We start from the raw sequence: 23,094 nt of genomic DNA on the forward strand, positions 1-23,094 counted from the left end.
GTTAGACTGTTTTAGAGAGGTGTTCATTCATCTTTATGATCTTGGAGGATGATGTTTGTGGTGCCTGTTGAATTGCTTTGTGTTACACGAACAGGTGTTTTTTTGTTTGTTTGTTTTTTTTTAAATCACTTATTTAATTGTATTAGTCTCTCAACAAATTGTTTAATTAGGTACACCTCACTAGCTTAAGCTAGGTGTAGTTAGTCAAAAACCACAGAATGACAAACCTGTACTTTGAGATCGGGCACAGCTAAGTTATCCATTAAAATGTCTTCTCAGCAGGTTGATTCTGTAATCCCCACGTGAATACAGCACAATGCTTGCATGGAGAAATGATGACTCTATGGAAATGCCGAAGATGACATGATGTGATATTGCATCATGCAGTTAAGATATTTGAAAGATTATTCAGTCTGGCTACAGGTAAAGATTAGCTCAGTCTAGAGCACTAAGACAACTGGCCTCAGCAGAAATATTTGATTTACAAAACACTGGATTATGTTAAAGATGTAAAAATGGTGTGAACAGTATTACTGCAATATTCAGCTCAGCTTTAACAGAATCAAAGTGAAGTCTGACCAGACAGTGAATGAATACAACTGTATTTATTAAAGGAAATGTCTGTGAGGAGGATGAACAGAACAGTTTCCCAACGCAAATGCAACACATTGTGTTCAGAAAGCCATATTATCAATTAAAACAACACTAAATCTAAACCATTTAAATATTACAGCTTTAGACAGAAATTCACAGGCTGAAAACACAAACACTGAACAGAATAAACAATGGGAAACTTTCTCCACACCAAGACATAAATAAATACAAACAGTCTTCCTTATACAGATAAATGTTAATTTGCAGTGAGCTAGCTAGTACAAGCATCACACTGCATATTAAATATGTGGCATTTTATCAGTGCAAACAACAAAACAAAAACATCTGGGTGAAAAAACTCATTTGGAATGTATTTCAACAGTGGTGGGTTATGGAGCATCCTGCAGGCAAATGTGATGTGTTTTACAAAGACTGTAAACTTGATGTATTGTTTCTGTAAAGCACTGTTGGGAAAGCGTGAGGTAAGCATGTTACATCTATGTATCCTTATCTGCAGATTCTGCATGGGTCTAAGAAGGGAACAGACCAATCCAATCAAACCTGTACACTGCTTCCGTCTGCAGCACCTCCTACCTCAGCATCAGGAGCGGTGAGGCCCGATATTATTTAGGATATTCAGCAGTACTGAGATGCAGTGAGTGACTACAGCAACCATAAACTGTTTTAACACTTCCTTCTCTTGGTCTGACCACGTTACAGAGGCACACATTTATTCTCTCACACACGTCAAATCCAGTGGTTCTGCTCAATGAAAAGATCAGTAAGGTTTCAGGATGATGGTGGCCCCACTCTCTGGATTCAAACAGCTGTAATCATTTTAAATGCATAGTTTGCATGAAAAAAAAAAAAAAAAATTGTAAAAACATATTAAATTACTTCAATGGCTAGCACATGTAAACAAACCTTTGACACACATTTTACAGTCAATATTTAAAACTATATCACTTTAACAATAAAAGGTAATTCATCTGAACTTTCTTGAACAAGCCTGTTTCTTAACATAAGATTTCATGTGATTTTCCACTTAAAATTTATCCTTTAAGCTTCACCCTGTGTGAGCTTGACAGGTGGCTGTTAAAAAATGGTAGTTTCCTACTTCACAGTCAGTTTCAACTAAATTAATCACGACTGGCAAGTTTTCAAAGTGGAAAACAGGCACCAAACATCCCTAGAAATCCCCCTCTGAGGCATAATCTACTTCACCTCTGTCCTTGTATGGGTCCATATGCAAACATTTACCCAACATATGAATAAAAACCCCACTATGAATTCAAGCTCACTGCAACTGCTCTCTGTGAAGAACAAAACTACAAACTTATTTTGCAGCCACCAGGGTGTGAGTAACACTCAAACGAAATGACAAAAAACAACAGAGATCTAAGATGTCTAGGAAATTTGAGGGGCGATGCCACAAATATAAATTTTCTACATAGCTTATTTTACTCAATCCCTGGTAATTTATGTTTGCCGTAGCATGCCATAACATTAAAACCTACAAACCCCTCTTGCAAACTCTTCCACTTTTTAAATGTATGCTTATTATTACACATTCAAAAAAAATCAAACAAGTCAAACTAAACTCTGCACCGCTCCATCATTCTCATTCTGAAACAACACTTGAATTCTGCCAGTCACCACGCTGCGAACAGTCAAAGTATTTTGTTAGTCAAATCATCCTCATGCTTTGACATTCACATTCATGTCTGAGGTAAACGCTTCCTTTCAGAATAAGGTGCTTTTGGTTTTGGGAATAAATTAACAACAAAATACATCAACATCCAAATGTCATATACGATAGAGATTAAAATGTTTTGTCCACTGGAGTTTACATTTACGGTTGGTTTTTAATCTGAGCCAAATTACTGAATTCAGTGCTTGGACAATTTGTGAAGCACCCAACTATTAATCAAGTGATAATTTATGAACTGATAATGTATAAAAATGTCATGGGTCTGAACAATTGGTCATAACCCAAAACTGGGTCATCAGAAGAAAGTATATGTTTGTGTATTAATTTGCCCTCTCAGCCATTATTGGTGTATCCTAATATCCAACTCCTGCAAACTCAACATTAACTTAACACAAAAAAAACTGCTAAAAGAGAAAATTTTCAGCTCAGGAAGAGCTGTGCTCTTGTTCAATGGCAAATATGCGGTATGAGCTTATTTTATTTATATATATCTGATTATCAGTAAGATACAACAACCTACATTTTTCTTAAAATACAGAAATCTATCGAGACAGGCTGCTTAAAATGAGCATTAATGCAATGGTCAGACATCCAGTGAAAGGTCTGTTTTTTGACTCAAGTAATTTTGCTCTTTGCCACTGTTTAACACAGGTGTGGTGCCTTGCTGGCACATGACGTATATCAACCATATTTAGCAGGAAACTCATGACTTCAAGCTTCAGTAAGAATAAAGACTGTGTACTTTTTGGCGTGGTACAGGAAATAAATGTGTCAAAGGGGCACAGGTAGATTTTGATTTTACTATGACTATAAAATGTTCTGTTGAGAATCAGAGTAATGGAGCTGTGAGGGCACACACACACTTCCGTTTTCTCAAAATGTGAAAATGCAAAAAAGTAGTCATGGGTCATGTAAACTGCCTCAGCAGCTGATTTAAAGGAAACATATTCAGAGGCCAGTTCGTTTTGACACATGTAGTGGTTGGACTGGGAGTATAAACACATTCAGTTCTTATTCCTCTGCAGAGCCTCACACAGGTTGTGATTCGGATCTGGCTCTTGACTCATGATCTCAACACACTCCCATTCTCCACTACAGCTGGACCGTTTCACCGCCTCAACCACCGTTTGCACATACAGACCATCCTCAAATGTTGGTGCCATGGCAACTGGTCCTGGCGCCCACAACCTGCGCTCCTCGTGAGCCTGAAAAGACTGTCTCAGTGCTTTTACCATGGAGCTCAGCCCCCGCAGGTGAGGCAGGGGCATCTCTGTCACCTCTGGTCCCACCCACCCACTGTCTCCTAGCAACAGCTCCTCACTTTTACTCCCATTGCGTTGACCATAGAGTTCTGTCCCCCTGGCAACCAGTCTCCCGGTGGATCCAACCACCATGACCTCGTGTACAAATGACCCTGGCATGTTGAAGTTCAGGGTCACAGTGCAGCACACACCCCCGGAGCTTGACCCAGTTCCACCCATCAACATTTGGAAGAAACAGAAGTCATCGCTGGTGACACGGCGGATGCCTCGGATTAATCCGTTTTGTTGTACAAAGGTCCGTAGTAAGCCATGAACACGGTGGGCTCGTGCGCCAGTTAGATAACTTAAAAGGTCAATGATGGTGGAGCCAACAGTGTGCAGCCCGCCTCCTCCCATCAGCTCCTCGCACGTCCAGCCGTACGACTTATCCAGGAGGCTGGGGCCATAGACTCGGACGTCACACACCTGCATTTCGCCAACATATCCCTCCACCAGCAGCTGGCGCATAGCAACAAAAGCTGGCAGGAAGCGCAGAGTATTACCCATAATGCTGAGCAGCTGGGGGTAGTACCTGGCAGCAGTCACCATCTTGAATGAATCCACAGCAGTTGCAGCTTTCTCACACACCACATTCTTACCAATACCTGCAGAGAGAGGGGCAAAGGTCAAGGTTTTTTTCATTTAGATAAAACTGAATTCAACCATCTGATGTTAACGCAGTGAGAGTTCTGGAATTTTACATTTACAAGATACAATCTTGCAAATCTCCGACTCACGTAAACGTTTACAGTGATATAATTGTTTCATTCCAAATTAATCTCTTTTGTTCTGCATGATGAGCAGTTTTCACTAGCTATGGTTCTTAATCTGCCATTAAATAGTATAATAAATTGTTTTACATATATTCAGTTGTTCCTCCACTTATATCTACGAGGACAAACAAGATTTTACAGAATAACTCAATACATTTCAACAGCATCATAAACTAACCTGCAGCCTCGAAAACTACCATAAAGTGTATTCAATGCCTCTAAAACATTGAAAAAATAGGCAGGATTTACAGTATATTTGTCACATTAGACTGTCTTAACTGGATGTGCCATTAAAATGGCAACTGAGTGTTTATTAAATATGATTTGAAGGTGTAGAGCAGACTTGGTGTCTCCGTGCTCAGGCTCACTGTGGAGTTGATTGCCTTAGATGGCATTACTGCCCAGCTCCTGGACTTTGGTATGAATAAACAAAAAGACAACATTCTCCTGACACTCCATGTGATAACACAGAGGATGTACATAGTTTTCATAGATGGAGATCAGCAGCCTTCAGTTCCCCTTGGAGGTAGTGCTGTGGACAAGTCCTTTAGCGAGGACACACTCAGGAAGTTGCAACTAAAACAGGAAGCTGAGGTCAACGCTCAGGAATTCCATCAGATACTGTAAGTTAACTTTATAGATCTACTCTCCTCTGATACGACAACGCGTTGACTATTTTTGCTTTGATGTGTCACTAGCAGATGTGAGATGTGGGAAATGTTACATTTTTGTCTGCAAGTTTTGTTTTGGGGTTTTCCCCCGCAAATTATAACATTCCCTGTGGTCATGGCTATGACCACCATTAATCACATTTCAAGCATAAACCCTGAAAAATATGTTACAGTGAGAATGCAGCCATGTTCATTGTATGGATCTTTTGGGGAGTATTGTCATTATAGTCACAGAAAAGTCTGCTCCAGGGCTGACCTGCCACACCCAGCTGGTTTAGATCACATTTGTATGACTCGGATGCAAATACAGTGCAGGAGCTGAACCTGGTGTTTAGGAAGAAAACTGATCTTATGTGAGTGCTATCATTCACATAAACCCAAAAATTCAGAATTATGATATGTAAAAGAAAATGAAAAACAGCTGATAAAATCCACTAATATTCATTTTTATAGCAATGCTGTATTTTTCATGGCTTTGATGGAGTGACTGCTGTATGGAGGCTCATCTTACCCAGCGCTTTAACTGCAATCTGCCTCGTCATTGAGGGGGGAATATAGATGCAAACAAGGTCGACATCCTGGTGCAGCAGGACGTCATCAGATCGGCTGGTGTGAAATGGGATACCAAGCTCTTTTGCCAAGCAGCACGCTTCCTCTTCACTTCGCCCCCAAAGTGCATGAACCTCAAAGCCCTCGGCTTTCAACAACGGGACCAGCACTCGGGCTGTGCTCCCTGTGCCAAATACACCGACTCCTGGCAACATGGCAGTGCCACTCACTGCAACTTTACGTGTTAACCATGACCAGCCTCACTAACATCCCAACAGACTGCGAGTCACTTGTCTGTCAAGGCCTTTACTGCTTCTGGAAATCAAGGAGAGCTTTCTGAACCTGGAAAAATAAAAGAATAGACTATTGAAGCCAGAGGACATTAACAAAATCAAATATCACACATTTTTTAAATGTCATTTTATGCCGTTTCCATATAATGTTTAAACGTAAGGTAAACAATAATGACCATGCATGTAAAAGCATTAAGTGTTCATCAGCAAATCATCTGAACTTACTGTAATGCAGGATTTAACAAACAGAACCACAGACAATAATGCATAGTACAATGTCTTTATTATCCATTCATGTCCCAGCTTTAGTGACTGTGCCAACAGACAGGACAAACATGTCTGACAGAGGTCAAACTAGTTTTTCTTATCAGCAGTCTCTGACAGCGACTTGCATTGTGTCCTGCTACATAGTTAGCATGCCATTCGTCAGATGATCCACACCCACTGAAAGTCAACGTCATCTCTACCTGTGAAGCAAGTGCAATTTATGTCTCTGCTAGGCTTTAACCAGGTTCAAGACTTATTTAGTGGCACTTATGTACAACGACTTGCACACCGAACTTACCATCAGTTGGTCTAATTATATTAAATAACACTGATCCTTCACTATATACTACTTGTTCAGCTCACCTGAAGCACTCCCAGCTCTCCACATGCCTCTGGTGTTAGTCTAGTCTATCTTGGACCTCTATCTGTTCTGTGGCTTTCAGTCCTCTATGTACTTGTTAGAGTTGGCTCTTGTGGTGGGGGCACCTGCCCAAACTAATCATTGGTTTTGAAAAAGAGAGTGGGATGAGCAGGTTTATTTGCGATAGCTCTCATGAGCCTGTGCACAAACAACAAATGGTTTGCCCATTTGTAAAATTATGAATACGTATACATGGCCGAAGGTATCACGTTTGCCGCTGGCAGGGTCTGACACTGTGCCTCCCCGCGGCCATGACTGTAATGTTACAGCAACAGACTGTGTGCCTGTGCACCTGCATCACCTGTGTCACCGTTGAAAAAGAAACTCTCACCTTTTCACGCTGTATCACCCCAGGGCTCAAACACCATGTCCAAACAAACATACAATTACCAGGCTGACGACAGATTAAGCCTCAGATACCACTGGAGAGTAACCAAGCCGTGCGGCTGTGCTGCTGTCGGCTGGTCAGATAACAAAGCCCCCATGCCACTCGAAATTGTCGTTGCCGAAATCGATACTGGACGGGCATTAGGCATACTTTTCACGATACCACAAACTAGCGGAAAGTGTCCACTACTTCAACTAACATAGACATATGTGCTCCGCATAGCTGAGGTTCACACCGGTCACTAAGCTAGTTAGACTAGGTTAGTGATAACGTTAGCTAGCACGCTCAGCTAGCCGGCCAGACAGCCGCAAAGACAACTCAAGAGCTCCCGACACATGTAGCTACTTTCGAGAGTTAATATCAACATTCAATTACTGTAACGGTCTTTAAAGTTGATATAAAACAACCCAGAGTGAAATGTAACATTAGCTACCTTAAGGATTAGCCAGGACACCATCGACAGCGGTTGTAGGTGCTCTGCCGGGCGCTGCCCAGTTGCTAATGGTAACTTCAGCAGCGACGACAGGACTATGGGGAGGTCCAGAGACACTAACAGAGGCTGGAGATGGGTCACCGGCGGAAGAGCAACGAGACAAACACGCCTCGAGCTAGACGAGAAAACAGGGCTCCCATCTCACGCTCGTAAAGCTGTTCTGGTGAAACATGTTATTTTGTAGACAAAACGTAGGTCGCTAAAAACAATTTGGATGAACTCACATAAGTTAGGTTGACCTGGAGTAAGCGCGCGCATTGGACGGGCACCGTGTTTTCCCATGATTCAGTGTGTGTGAATCAACCTGTGACTTCACCCGCACAGAGCTCCTTCTAAAAAAGTAAATCTACGATTTGAAGACAGCTGTTTTTTTTTTGTTTGTTTGTTTGTTTTGTTTAATTTCTTTTATTGTTTGCATTGATTTCTGCAAGTTAACTTTTGGAATATTGTGGGGTACAATTGTTAAGGTTACTTAAAAAATACATTTAAACCTATCATGGTTTCTGTATTATTCTACACACACATACAGATTTATGGCGTTTCCAGTGCCTTTCGATGATATTTCGGAAGAAGAAGAAGAAGAAGAAGAAGAATTAGAGGCGTGCATCATACAAAAAATCCACAATTTTAATGAGAGTTGGACTTAATTTTTTATTGTGTGTACACTGTCACCATATGTTGCTTGGAATGCAATGTTTGTCATGAGATATTTACTCAGTAGAAGAATCTGCTCCACTTAAGTTTCTGTGTTCTTTTCTGGGTCTCAGTTTGTAAAACCCATAAGCTACGTCTTCACAGATGGACTCTGAGGAAACTGTGAAGCAGATTGGAGCTTTCTCTGAGAGTATTTAAAACCTGATTTTAAGAATCTAAACAACATGCTGAAAGATGATGAATTCTTCAAAGAGATTTCGAATTTACCAAACCCCAGTGTAACAGATGAGGACTTCAGTGCCTGAGACTGTCAGCACCATGAGGCCTGGCCCAATGAAACTTTGTGCCTGCCCTCTCTGCTCACACAGACTTGTTGCAACAAACCCCAAGAATGCTCCCACATTTCTTTACAGTGTTACATTCAAAGAGGAGCCAAACATATTTCAGTGTCTGTCTTTTTTCAGCATACAGTCTAGTTCTACTCCTGAACTCCTTTGTCTCCATTACTGTCATCTGATAGCAGGGAATATTTAAGAAAACAGCACTGCAGCAGCAGTTGCATAAATTATCTTTTGTTATTTTATATTTTATTATTTCAGAATATAAGTCTGTTTTCTGTTGCATAAAGACTTAAAACTTTACATATTTTGGTTAAGGGTGTGTCAGAATGTAATCTGTACTTCAAACTACAGATGTGTCTGCTGTGTACAGATAAGTGTTTGGCATGTGAATCAGTAGAGTATAGCTGGATGACAAGAGGAGTAGTGGTGTGAGGATGATAGAAAAAATCACAGGTGCACAGAGGGAGGATATCGTCGACCATGCAACTTCATGGATATATCCACTGGACAAAAATATCCTCCATAGGTTACTTGGGGCTGGTTGTTCCCTGAGGTTGCCACCACAGACTCACACAGGAGGAATCTACATGGCCATCAGGTGGCCGATAAAGATTACTACAACATGCAGACAGTCATGGCTGGACAATGATGTTTTAGAAGGCATAGTCCAATGACTAGATTGGATTCAAATGAAACAAGAGTAAATATTTCCTTTTAAACCTATTAACATTCTGTCACTTTGAATTTCACCCTCCATGGATCCTTGAGATGAAATAAAACTAGCAAATTCTATCTTTAATTTGACTGAATCAGGCTATTTTAATAATAGCATTTGTTTTATTGATTGGATATTTCCAAGATTAAAACTACACTTTTTGGTATTACAAGATATACATCCCTCATGTAGGCTCATAGTGTATAAGGTGTAAGTACTGAGTAGTACAACAACATACTATTAAATTTTTGATTGCCTTTAGAATTTTCTTCTTAAAATACCTGTGTGGGTATGCTGAGCTTTTTTATTACACATGGAAAATATTCTAATCTATAATTGTTTTTCTACATGCTGACATTGTTTTCTGCATCTGTATCATAACTAAATAAAAAAGAGATGTGGATATGGAAACAACACACAAGCCTACATCTCTCGGCTGAGCTCAGCAGTGCGTTACCGAATACTGACCACCAGGGGCGGTAGTTCACTAACGGACTTGGACAGGAAGTGCAAGGCATTGTGGGACTTTTAGTTCTCAATGGAGGACGGTTGGCTTGATAACACTGCGAAGAACAAAACAAGACATTTACCACCGAAAATAAAATATCAGCCTCGAATTCAGCACAATTTCAAGCTCCGTATGCTTTGAATCCGGATAAAGTCGGGTGGATTCAGTCGTCGTACGAAGAAGAGCGGCTCACTTTGGGTGAAAAATAAACAGGAAGTCGTTAGCGTTGTGGGACGTGTAGTTCCGCTTGCAGGCCACTGAGCTTTTTAACAACGCATAGAATAAAGAAACAACAATAAAATAACCTAAACTTAATTCGAAGACGGGGTTTTTAGCCTCGACGTTGAGGTAAACATGCCCGGGTTCACCTGCTGTGTCCCTGGTTGCTACAACAACTCGCACCGGGACCGGGACCTGCGCTTCTACACATTTCCCAAAGACACCACGCTGAGGGAGCTGTGGCTGAGGAACATCTCCCGGGCCGGGGTCAGCGGCTGCTTCAGCACCTTCCAGCCCACCACAGGACACCGGGTGTGCAGCGTACATTTCGCCGGCGGGAGGAAGACCTACAGCATCCGAGTACCGTCCCTCTTTCCTCTGCGGGGGGTGAATGAGCGCAGGAGTCGGCGGGGCAGAGGCAGGAAAGTGTCCGCGGCGGTTCCTGCCCCCGCCGCTGCAGCGACCTCCGGGATTGTCCTCGCCAGCGTCCTGGGCAGCACGGCAGAGGGAGCCGAGGGCAACGCTGGCGGCGAGGCTAGCGACGACAGCATCACCGTGGTTCAGATAGGCCAAAACGGGGAGTACCTGGGTACGGCACGGCTGCCCGCCCAGTCAGAGGGGACTTGTTACACTGCGCCGATCGGCACCGCCGACGACTTGACCGCCGACGACTCATCGGTCGAAACCGCGTCCGCCCTGCACCAGCCGCCCGTGCAGTATGTCAGTGTGACTAGCAGCCCGCTGGACCACTCGTACTCGCTGACCACCGGCACCACGTCCGCCGAGCTGCTGCGGAAACTGAACGAGCAGCGAGACATCATCGCACTGATGGAGGTGAAAATGAAGGAGATGAAGGCGACCATCCGCCAGCTCCGGGTGGCCGAGGCCAAGTTGCAGGAGGAGGTGCGGGAGCGGGACCGGCTTCTCTATGGAAACTCGGTGGTGGCTTTTAGCGTCCGGAAGAAAATCTGATGGGTGAACATCACTGGAGACGACCCGTGAAAAGACTGAGACTACCAGAGATGACACCGAGGTGTTTGAAAACAGCAGTTCCAGCCCTATTTTGTATAAAACTACGAGCGATGACAATTTATTTTCAACAAGTAGAACAGATTTTTCGTAGGCCTGGTGTAAAAAAAAAAGTTGGCTGGCTAGTTTATGTAGCGTATATTAATAACATCTAATTACTTAGAAACATGCACAGTCCACTGTTGGCCTGCAGCCCAACCAAGGTCAATAATACACGTGTTATTCATTCAACCGAGAGTCACAGTTTGCACAGACTCGCCACATTTATAACCAGACTGATGGGAAGACAGATGAGCAAGATGCTCCAAACTGCCTAATTGCATCGAGAGTTTTGCTTCTTAAGATTTTTCTGACAACGTTTTTATTTCCTTGCCTGGGCATTTATATCAGGAGGTTATTATGAGAAACATCTCCCAGTAGATTTGCAGAGGTAATGTAAAGTACATATTTTTGTGAACGCAACACTATTCTTGGCACACTTATGGTGTTAGCCAATGAGTTGAAACTCTACCATGATTTTATCTGAGTTGCCTGTAGTACCTTCAGTTGTTTTCGTTTATTTCTGATGCTGAAGACATACGTGACTTCAAGGAACTGAAGGGGCACTCAAAAGTAGTAGTGCCATAAAGGGATTTTTCTTGAAGACATGCATTAAGTTACATTTGTCCATCGTTGTATTTGGAAATCTTAAGAGAAGCGCAAAGAAAACCATTTGGTCAAGATACTTTATGCAACTTGAACATGTCTGTCTGCCCACAAGGTTGCTGTGTGAAACAGCGCCTGCTTTTTTCAGTGTGATTCGTGAATGAGTTGTGAGTTTATGGTCAGATCGTCCTCCACACAGACGTCGAGTGGCTGCATCTTTCTGTCCTGTTCATCAGTGTTTTATGCTCCAGGATGTCACATACATTTCTGATTCATGAACTTTGTCTGACAGCTCTGCTCTCACTTTGAAGTAAATTTCATTTTGAAATAGTGCTGATTCAGGCTGAATCATTTCTCAACTCAAGAAATGTGTCCTGATGTTGTTCAGTGTCACAGTAACAAAGTTGAAACAGGCTGTGAGTTTTTGTATTGTTTTTTTTACCTTTGTGTTGAAGCGTTGTGGCTCAGCATATCTGGGCTGTAGTTATCTGTCACAAGCTCTTGTTTGGACTTTTTATTTTAGGAATTTTACTGTTAGGAATTAGGAATATTTAAGAGACACAAATTTCTAGTGACTTAAGCTCTGTTGTCAGATATCAGGAGTATTTTTTTTTTTTAGCTCTTTTGTGGAAAATGAAATAAAATTTGTATGATATTCAGTCGTCAATCCTAAAGACTTGTGATGGGAAAGAAACATTAACTCGAGCATCAAATCTCAGTATTGCTGCCCTGTTTCATTTACCTTTGGGCCGCCTGGTGCTTAAAGCTTTACTCCTGTCAGTGTTTGGAGAGCATCCTGAACAAGTGTTGCCTTATTAAGACAAATACGATCGATATGATGTGGTGTGCAACCCATCATTTTAGCTGTTTCTTCTGAATCATTCTTTGAAATATTACTTGCACTTGGAGTTTCTCTCGGTAACACGAATGGCAAAACTCAGGAGACACTGATATTCCTGTTCAGATTTCAATTTAGGGTTATTTTCATTACGGATTTCTTCAGTTATTAAATGCTGGATTCATTAATTGTTAAGACCATAAAATGTCTAAAACTAATGCAAAGTGACCTTTACAAGATGAAGTGGTATCTTTAATACAAGCAATTGGTTACATTTGGGAAACCATGACCAGCAGGTTTGCTATTTTTATTTCATAAATCATATTAAACTAATAAAATTAAGCAAATAATTCTCTGATCTTGACTAAACATTTCAGCATGATCGTTTCAGTGCCGCACAGTTTGAGCACAGTAAAAATGATGGATTCTTGGTTATTTACTTGACTCTGACACAGGTTGACACAGATATCACACACAGTAGAAACCAGAAGTGTAAAATTGTTTTTGGCAGAACAGATGTTGCAGCAGGATTTTCACCCTCTAGATGGCGACGGGATAGAAGCTTGAGGAGAGGAGGTTTAGCTTGTGTCTATATGGCCTAATATGCTTTGTCTGTCTGTCTGTCGGCAGCTTGGATGGTGATTTCCTTAATTGTTACTCTTATTAAACAACTGAAATGTCAAACGTCTCAATGTGAATGTAAAGCTGCAATGCACTCATTCAACCCGTCTATTTAAAATGTGTAATTTTGAACACCTACTGTGATAATGCTGTTACATGAAACAGAGAAAAAGAGAGAGAAGCGGATGAATGGATAGACAGCATTGGAGAGCGAGGATCCAGATCCTAATCTCATCTGGATTTATTTTTTTACTCCCAACAGTGTTGCATAATGCCTTAATCCAGAGCTGTCGATCAATCTTACACAACTCCTTTTTCTATGGCTGCTGCCATTTACTACAACTGTCTTTACATTCAGGCCAAACAATAGCTTCTGTCAGACTGACTCATTGTTAGAGAGTAATTATGTAATGTGAATGAAGTAAAACAGTGTACCCAACACGTGGTCCAGTGTTCGACATCACAGTATATAAGGTGGTGTGAAAAAGTGTGGGTGTTTATGTGATCTTTTTCAGCTCACTGTGCATGGCTCAGGAGCATCAATGGGCATCCATGTGTCAGTAGAGAGGCTGCAGAAGACTCTACACAATTCTCCTCTTTCATTTGCTGCTCTGGTGTTTGTCTGCTGCGAGTACTTGTGTTTCATTTCACTTAAGATCTTAGATTTTGATATAGATTTTGACAGTTGGTTAGTATTTAATTTAGGCAGAGTTCTTGTACAGCTGTTTAACAACATTTAACAATTACAAAATTTGCCTTCTTTTGTTAGCAAGTATAAAAAGTTCATATTCATATATATATTCATATAAAATGTATGCACTCAAACATGCAGAAACCAGTAAACACGTCTGCTTGTGAACTGGAGAGGATGGTGCATAAGGGCTGAGATGGAAGCAGTAATATTGAGGAATATTTTGGTGAAAATGTGACTGTGTAGCAAATTGAGCATACGTCAGGAGGGCAGAAAGGTTCATTATGCTGCAAGACGTGTGTTTTGATCTTGTTTTTGTCATTGAAATCAGTTGCACTGTAACCACTGTAACCCACCAGGTCCTACTTTGAACTACATGTGCAGTGGAAACACGAGGTACGACAACACCTGGATCACCTCCTTCAGAGTGCCAAAGACATTACATTTGTATGGTGATTTGCGCTGCATTGCCAAAAGTATGTGGACATTGTAGCATTACACCCATAAGCGATTGATGAATGTCTTATTCTAATCATGTACATTAATTTGTTGCTCTGACAGCCTTGACTTGTCTGTGAAGTCTTTCCTTGACATTTTGGATCTTGAACGCAGAGATTCGCTCTATTCAGCCAAAAGAGCATCAGGTCAGCCACAGATGTTGGATGATGAGGCCTGGCTCACAGTCGCTGTTCCAGTTCATGTGATAGGTGATGGACGGGGTTCTGTGCAGGGCTCTGTGCAGACCAGTCAAGTTCTTCCACTTCAGACTGGGAAAACCATCTCCTTATGGATCTAACTTTGTGGATTAATTAGGAAAGGGCCTTCCCCAAGCATTTGACACAATTTTGGAGGTACACATAGCATTAAATTTTATCTTAATTGGAACTAAGGGTCGACATTTAACAAGTAGAAAAGCCCTGAAAGCTGAAATATCTCTTTGCGGAATGACTTTTCTCATCTAGCTTGATTGATCCTGAGCACATCTGCAAAGTGAGAATTAAAAAAAAACAAAACATATTTGTTGAGTTAATTCAGATACAGACTCACAATTGGAGTTGCTGCCAAAGTAGCCCCCATGATGTATTGATTTGTGACAGTAGCTTCAGAGTCAGGCAGATTATTCTGCATTTAATGGCTGTTTTAAGCTGCAGATTAACAATGGGTTACCATTTCTCCTGTGTCAGTATACAGATGTGAACCAGGACTTACACTAATGCACAGAGTGTGAGCCATCTGGGGGGTGTAACAGGGGATTTGGAGGCTGAGGGGAAAGAGGAAGGGGATGTAAGACAGATGCAAGTAGGGGTTTGGAATAAGGTAGATGGTTTACAGTCGGCCATCTAAAATCAGAGTCTGCATGTGTCATTTGTCGCTGTCCAATCTTTATTTAAGACAATTTAACACATCACAGTGTTCCTCTATAAGCCTTTATGACCCACATAGCTGTAGAGGATTTTCACATGAGTTGCTACTATTCCCAGAGGGCACACTGAGGCAACGTTGGACTCCCAGGTGAGCTGGATTCTCTTATCCTCTCTGGGACATCATCCATCTGTCGAAATGAAAAAAAAAAAAAAATCCTCACACTTCTGATCATGTTCTTTTATATGATCATTTGTTACACACTCCTTCAAAGGTGAAACTGTGCATTTGCAGCAGATAGATGTGTATGAACAAGGCAGAGATGGTGCCTGAGTGTGCAGCTCATTATTATACTGTATATGATTTATTTGTGTTTCAAATAAATGCTCTAAATACTAAAGACCGGAAATGAGACTACTCTAATCCAGTGTTCTGTGTTGTGATGCTGTCATTGGTTTGCTGCTTCCAAGCCCTCTATGGCTCTCGCCTTGTGCCCCTCCCTGGTGCACATGTACACAGACACACACACACGCACACACATGCGTGCGTGCACACACTCACGCAGAGCATCCTCTTACTCTCCGCAATGCATCGGCCCCTTTCACTGTTAATCCAGCCGGGTTGTGCCTCTGTGCATTGCTGTAGTTTAGCAATCTGACGAATTCCCAACGGACAGCAGGACACATCACGTTTTAAAGCATCAACTTCATACTCTTTGGATTTACAGTCAGTGGGAGCTTCACATCAGAGCCTCTCTTTCAGAGGTGGGACAAACAATGAAGTCCCTACCAGCCATGGCGACGATACTGCTGCCCATCGCTCTCTGCCTCGGTAAGGATGTTTCATTAATTAATGTGTGTGTTGTGTTTGTGCGTTTATGTCGACTGGAATAAGTTTGTCAGTGCTGAGTTTGTTTTTGCCTGTCCAGTTTTGTGCACTCTTACTGGTTCAGCAGTTTTCCCTCATGTGTCTGTTTCTGCACATATGTCTCAAACTGGACTGAGACAGAAACTCAGGTTGAATTTCAGTAGGTTTGTCAGAAAAAGTCCAAAGTAGTTAAGATGCCTGATAAAGGAGATCCCATGTAGCCTGTTCTGAAACTGAGGAGAGGAAGGTTTTACAAATGCACTTATCTAAATGAAATGCTCACTGTCCCCGCGTGTTCTGACAGTCTCTCTCCTCCTGTGTGTGTGTGTGTGTGTGTGTGTGTGTGTGTGTGTGTGTGTGTGTGTGTGTGTGTGTGTGCATTCATTTGGTGTAAAACATCATGTATTTGGGCGTTTGTTTGACTTTTTCAGTAATACTCTGTGCAGGATTAACAACACTTGCCATTAAATGAAACACTTGTGGTTGTGAGATTTACAATGACAACTGCTCACATGGAAATGTTCTAAAGAGAAATAAAACAGCAACCCCCCCCCCCCCAAAAAAAACCCAACAACAACAACAAACAAACAAACAAAAAACCAATGTGTATTCATACGTGATTAATAAACTCATACAGGACAACCAGGACAGCAAAAGCTGAATCACAGCTGGACATGACAGTCTCTCTGAGGCATAGACAGGAGACAGATGGCAAACCTTGAAAATAATTGGAAACATCACTTAAAGACTTGAAGATAACCACCGCTAACAAACTACAAGTATGTACAGAAGTATGTGGACACCCTGTCATCTTTAAATTGGGGGCTGTTTTTCATGTTTTGAGCTTGATTCTTTCACAGCAATCAAAGGAAATATTAAAGGTGCAATGTGTACGATATGGTTTTAGTTTAAAAAAAAAAATTCAGCACAATGTGAAGAAGTAACCGTTCTGATGTTCTGTCAAAGACATGTACATATTGTGTCGCAGAGATATCTTCTAAGGCTAGCATGCTAACTAGCTAGTCTGTCTTGTAATACCACTTTGTACCTCAAGAGGCGACAGCACTCTGACCTAACTGAACTGAGTAGCTAGCAGTTACAGCCATGGACAGCTACAGCAAAGAGTACAGTGAGCAGTAACTCTGGTGGTAACTCTGGTCAGTTACACATTGTACCTTTAATGCTGTGAAATGATTGAAAATACTGTGCTTCCAATCTTGTGCCAGTAGTTTGAGGCATGCAAAGCGAGTGTACAACGAGCACATAGAAACCCTGTTTACAGGTGTTGGATCAAACACAAACTGAACAAGCCAAATCTGATCACCCAATATCAGCGTTTGACCTCATTAATGTCCTTGTGGCTGAATGGGAGCAAAATCCTGCAGCCAGGACCCAAAATCTTGAGGAAAGCCTGAAACCAGAGGAGAGGAAGCTGATATAGGAGTAGACTGGAGTGGAGTGAGGTGTTCAACAGTCACATATTGTTCACCTGTATGGCTAGTGCATCGTTGACCCAAGATCAACTTACCTAAGGCTGTTGACAACTGGATTTGTCCATAGATGTCTTCAGAAAGAGATCTACCTCCATACCCTCATGCACTGAGTGGATTAATGTACAAATGACAAAAGTCCTCTTTCCAGTTAAACTGTATTACCCTTTTCAGTGGAAACTCAAAGCAATCACGGATGGATGTGTTGTGTATGAGCTGATCAATGCGCTCAAACAGCTCATACGGAATTTGGCTCTGCGGGTGTATAATCCCTCCAGATGAACGGAATACAACATATTTCTGTATTTGTTTGAGCCATTGAAGCACTGAATGGATCATGTCTCGATAAACATATTAACATTGTGTTTCACTCCACAAGATGAAATCCCCAACCCAAAAAATCTAGTGATTTTATTTCTCTCTTTCATCCCCAATGTCCCCAAAACACATGTATTTATATCAGTTTTGATAAAATGACCTTGATATAGTCTTCAAATATATTTTTCTCTTGTCTTTTCCTCTCTACTAGGCTTGGCCCCTGTGTGCTTTGGAGCTGCAATTCCTGTTTCATGTGGTTCCATCTACAAGAGTTTTGCTCAGTGTTTACTCACACTTGGAGACAGTTTGGTGGAAACACAAAAAGACCAGAACACCCAGGACATTGATGCAATCTGCAGGTGTGTGTGTGTGTGTGTGTGTGTGTGTGTGTGTGTGTGTGTGTGTGTGTGTGTGTGTGTCTTGTCTCAAATTGTAAAGGTTATAATCCTTAAAGCTGCTCTAATGAATAGCCGTGTTAGCCCTGTTAGGGGTGGAAGTCAGTCAGTCCACCTTTCAGTCCAGACTGAGATATTTCAACTGCCGTTGGAATGATTTCCACAACCTTGTGCACAGACACTCCCCCTGACTTTTCCTCTAGTACCACCATGGAGTTGACATTTTTAGTGAAATATCACAATAGCTATTGAATGGATTTTGATCATTTTTGTGACAAAATGCCACAGACTGTATAGAAACATTGACGATGTGTCTCCACTTCCAGTAGTGCAGTAGTGATGGAGGAGCCACTTTAGCGAGGTCCAGCTCATACACCTGTCTGACTCAACTCTGAATCAATGTCAGCTGTCACACACCCTTTTTATAGTATCAAATAACTAATTTAAACCAAACCTAAAATGACAGAAACCATCTTTGAAAAAAAAGTTGTTGAACTTAGTTTAGCTCATGTCCAATCTGCTAATGTGGAGGATTTTATGACCTACACTGCAGCCATCCACCAGGGGGCGATAGAGATGTTTTGGCTTCACTTCCGTGGAGCTGTCATGCCGTCATCTTTATCTACAGCCAATGTTAAATAACTGCAAATCTAGAAACATCCACAGCAGGCTCAGCTGTACAGTACCCTCTGTTTTGTGCTTATTAGCGAATGTTAGCATGCTAAGAAGCTAAACTCAGTGCTGACATCAGCAGAGAGAGAGTCTTTGAACTCATTGTTCTGTTTTTGTGGCCCACAACTTCATTGTTTTGGCTCAGAGTATTTCAGTGTCGTAAGTGTGGTTTCCAGATGCAGTAGGGGGAAAACTTGTCAATCAATCATTCATACCAGAGTAGATGCAGCATGTTAACTGCCCACAAATGGCCCTCTGGGACCAGTATTGTTCAAAGTTACTTGTAACTCAAATAAACGAGGGCTGAAAAGTTAAAAATCTCATCTTTAAAGAGTCGTTTAACACCAGGCTGGAATGCATTGTTTTGCTGTCCTCTCTCAAGTCTGTCTCTGGTGCATGTGGTCAAATGTATGCTTTGTTGCACCTGTAACCACACCCATCTGTGATGTCATGGGGTCCTGCATTACCCCTGTGCATCACTGTAGCAACATGAGGGGTTAAACCACTCAGGAAAAGCAAAATTCGCATCACTGTATTACTGTAGTTTACTTTCTACTTCCTGTCCTGGTGAACGGTGCATTGTATTACATTTCTACATTTCACACTGATGTCTTGGTTCCTTGAAGGTCCTGGAATGCATTTCACGTTTGTGCCAACTCAGCTCTGGACAGATGTCCCGGAGAGGCAGCAGCTGTCTGGGAGTCTCTAAGACAAGAGTCCAGGAAGACGCAGTTTTCTGGGAACCTCTACGACATGTGTGCCAGCCGCACCACCCTGCCGCCCAGCACTGTGCCTCCACCCCAGAGCCCTCCCACCTCCGACCAGACCAACCAGGAAACACTGAAAGGACAAACATGCAAGCACAGCCCCACCCTCGCCACTCTGGTGTTCCCTGTATGCAGCATCCTGCTACTTCTGCTCAGGAGTTAGTTCACCCATCTAACATCTAAGTCTTTTGATCAGAGTGATGACAGCTGGCCGTCAGAGTCCTGCGCCCCGTACGATCCAAACACAAGAGGTTAACCCTCCTCACAAGTCAGGCTCTTCATGATTACAAGCCGATCCTAAAACAAGGATTTCAATAACTGGATCTAAATGAAACTTTTTGTTCAGTGTTTCTTATGTGGACAAGGTGGTGCATCAATTTAAGCATTAAACAAATATCAAGATAAGTGGATTCTACAACAGTTATTGTGCTGCAGAAGTGTTTGTGATTATGCACATGGTCATACTTTTATAGGCTGGAGAGACAAACTGTTAATGTAGGGAGAGAAGGAAAGACTCTCCACTTCGCTGAAAAGAAATCTCAGCCATGAACTAATATTTATTGTAAATACTTTATTTTTTAGCACTACTGCAGTCATACCACATGATTTTTAGGACAAAGGAGATTTTGAGAGACGTTTTAATGTCAGGTGTCCAGATCTGCTTGTGATCCAATCAAGGTGATGCAGGGGTGAGTGTTATTACAGGGTGCAAACCAGTGTTTTTGAGCAGCAAGGTTAATTCATCACGCTGTATGACTGGTTTAACGTCAGAAAATTAGATTTCTGTTTGGAAGCATTTAAAACTGTGTCATTTCATGTGACCCCTATCAGTGGTTTTCCAGTCCTTTTAAGCAGCTATATGTTAAGCTTTTTCTATTCCGAACTGCTGCTTACGCTAAAACACCCTCATTGGGCAGTTCAAAGGAACACAAAGCAAAGCATGCACATCTCAATAAAACACATCGGCCAGTGGTGGGAAGAGGGAATTCCCCAGGTTTCATCCTTAAAACATGAACACTTGCTGTAATGTTACTTTATGTTGTAGAATTTTTCTCTGAAACTGAGCGAGCCCTGTTATGCAACCACACACTGTGTTTTATTCACTGGTTTTCACATCACCAATATATTTGGTGTAATATTTTCTGTTTTTGTGGTTATTTGAATTATACTTTTTTATCAGCAGCATGGAGTGGTGCATGTGTCTTTGATTCACTCTAATTTTTGACCCAACAAGTACTTAAATTAAAGGTATGCTGACATACACAATGCAGAGTCATTCTCCTTAAATCACAGCTATTACTTTTCTTGAAGGCATGGGCTTTTGTGTCACCTGTGTGCATGTGTGCGTGCATGTGCGTGCGTGTGTGTGTAATCTTAATGCTCTTAAGTAGTTTCATAACAGCAGAATGGTGAGTAGATTAATCTCATGTATCTCTGTAGCAGGTTGCCCCTCGAAACCCTTGAAAACAGTTTTTGTGTGAAGGATGAATACTATACATGGGAAGTGAATGGTGATTGGTTGTGTGGTGTGTTGCCATGTCAGCGGTGTTGTGAAGTGTGACTTGATTGTGATGTGGGCAAGTGTGACAGCTGAAGGTCAGAGGTAATAACTTCATTACTGCAGCATACTGAATTGAGCATCCTGCTTTATATTCTGCTTCTGCTTAAAGATTCATGTGTTACACTGATTAAATGTCAGGTCACCACCATGCAGCCTGTGCGACCGAAAGTTCACTGGTTTGACAGCTGATTTGAATAGTGCTGTTTCATACACTTCCCAGGTTTAAACCTCTACAGTTGATTCTTGTTGCAGTTTCCACATGACTGTGCTACCTGAGAGCATTTTTGATCTGAAATGAGTCAGACTGCATGTGAAAAAGTCTTTGGCTTTGTCTGCTTTTTGCTAAGAGACTACATGATTTTCAATACTGCAGACAGTCTGCACACAGCATGGCAGGTCACCGAGGACAGAGAGGGAATTCACATCTGACTGAACCTCAGAGTGATTATATTGACCATGAAATATAAACAAATATGAAGGTGTTTGTGTACTTTGAGGAAGAATCTAAAAGAAGTGTGCCTGTCACTGAAAATGTCCAAAAACTTTTGCTGCCAGCTTTTACTTAAAGTGTTTTTCTACCTTTTCCCAAAGATAATAAGATATTGAAGATAACATACTAATGCAGCTAATTAAATATTAGCTTGTTTCCAGGTCGCGGCACGGTGGAGCAGCAGGTAGTGGGCGTGCCTCACAGCAAGAAGGTCGCCGGTTCGATCCCCGGGTTGGGCAGGGCCTTTCTGTGTGACGTTTGCATGTTCTTCCTTGGTTCCTGTTCTTAACCAAGGTTACTTGGTGACTCTGAAAATTGTCCTTAGGTGTGAGTGTGAGCGTGAATGGTTGTCTGTCTATAAATGTTGCCCTGCAATCGACGGGAAACCGGTTCAGAGTGTACCCCGCCTTTCGCCCAATGACAGCTGGGATGGACTCCAGCCCCCCCACAACCCCGAAAGGGATAGTCAGCTATAGACATGGATGGATGGTTCCAGGTCTTTAGATCAGTGCATCTCAGTCTGACTGTCAGGCTAAACAGTTATATAAATATATATATTACAATTGCGTTATTTTTCTGTGATGTATTTTTTTCTGCCAAAAAAGCTCATTTTAAATTTCATTAAAAAACCGCTCTGACTTTCTTCAAATCTTATTTTTGATGGTCCAACCTCAGCATCCTTTTGTAGTATAACTAACAATAGTACTAATAGTACAACTCCACAGTTTTACACGTGTAACTTCATTGAAAATGGAAAAGTCCTCTTTCTTTTCTTTTGTAAGTGAACTCCTGAGATTCTTCTTAAAACAGTGCAGCATGCCTGGAGGATAAAGTCTTTGAACTGTCCCCAGAACACCTCAGTGTGTCTGCTCACTCTAATCTCTCTTTGTCCCGTATTTCACTTGAGAAAATCTGCGACATCACCATGAAATCGTTTTAAGATGCCCCAAAGCCTTCACATTCTGTGTCCAGATGTTCAAATGTTTAAAATACAGCATTTTTCTCTTCTTGCCAGCTGAAAGTCAGTGAGATGTAAAACAGCATTCATGGGGTTTTGACCAATGCTTTACGACAGATGGTGTGTAACATAAATCATGGATGGGATTATGTTTCCATGTGTGGTGGATTGTACTATCTCATCCATATGACCAGGATTTAATTTTATTTTAAACAAATGCTACAACCCTGTAAGCTGCACTGCACACCAACTCTACATATACACGTGAAAAAAACATGAAATATATCGTCAATCAATGAGAAGTAAACAATGATGTTATTCAATCTCCCTACGAGAAGCAGCTACTTAACTGACAGCTGTAAGTCTGATTTCCTGATATTGTTTGGGAGTTTTTCCTCCTTTGATTCAAGGCTCTCAAAACAGAGGAGGTCCATCTGTAAAATTAATCTACTTTAATTTATCTGTTTACTATCAGAAGGCAAAGCTACAGTT

General features: G+C 41.6%; 3 protein-coding genes across 3 annotated transcripts; 2 read left to right on the forward strand and 1 right to left on the reverse strand.

Moving 5' to 3' along the window:
* Positions 1 to 591: 591 nt before the first annotated feature.
* gfod2 (glucose-fructose oxidoreductase domain containing 2) lies at positions 592 to 7,487 on the reverse strand. Its single transcript, XM_070967548.1, has 3 exons — positions 7,402 to 7,487; positions 5,562 to 5,941; positions 592 to 4,211 (listed from the first exon to the last, which is right to left on the reverse strand). Exons 2-3 carry the CDS (start codon positions 5,812 to 5,814, stop codon positions 3,310 to 3,312), a joined length of 1,155 nt encoding a protein of 384 aa, XP_070823649.1. The 5' UTR covers positions 5,815 to 5,941; positions 7,402 to 7,487; the 3' UTR covers positions 592 to 3,309.
* Positions 7,488 to 9,692: 2,205 nt separating this feature from the next.
* On the forward strand, positions 9,693 to 13,086 carry thap11 (THAP domain containing 11). The gene has a single exon (XM_070969674.1). The coding sequence runs from the start codon at positions 10,034 to 10,036 to the stop codon at positions 10,868 to 10,870; it is 837 nt and encodes a 278-aa protein (XP_070825775.1). The 5' UTR covers positions 9,693 to 10,033; the 3' UTR covers positions 10,871 to 13,086.
* A 2,614-nt stretch (positions 13,087 to 15,700) lies between these two features.
* On the forward strand, positions 15,701 to 21,386 carry nrn1lb (neuritin 1-like b). The gene is made up of 3 exons (XM_070965726.1): positions 15,701 to 15,915; positions 17,971 to 18,118; positions 19,453 to 21,386. Exons 1-3 carry the CDS (start codon positions 15,861 to 15,863, stop codon positions 19,754 to 19,756), a joined length of 507 nt encoding a protein of 168 aa, XP_070821827.1. The 5' UTR covers positions 15,701 to 15,860; the 3' UTR covers positions 19,757 to 21,386.
* Positions 21,387 to 23,094: the final 1,708 nt, after the last annotated feature.

This window comes from Chaetodon trifascialis, chromosome 1, assembly GCF_039877785.1.
Source record: "Chaetodon trifascialis isolate fChaTrf1 chromosome 1, fChaTrf1.hap1, whole genome shotgun sequence".
NCBI classification, from domain to species: Eukaryota; Metazoa; Chordata; class Actinopteri; order Chaetodontiformes; family Chaetodontidae; genus Chaetodon; species Chaetodon trifascialis.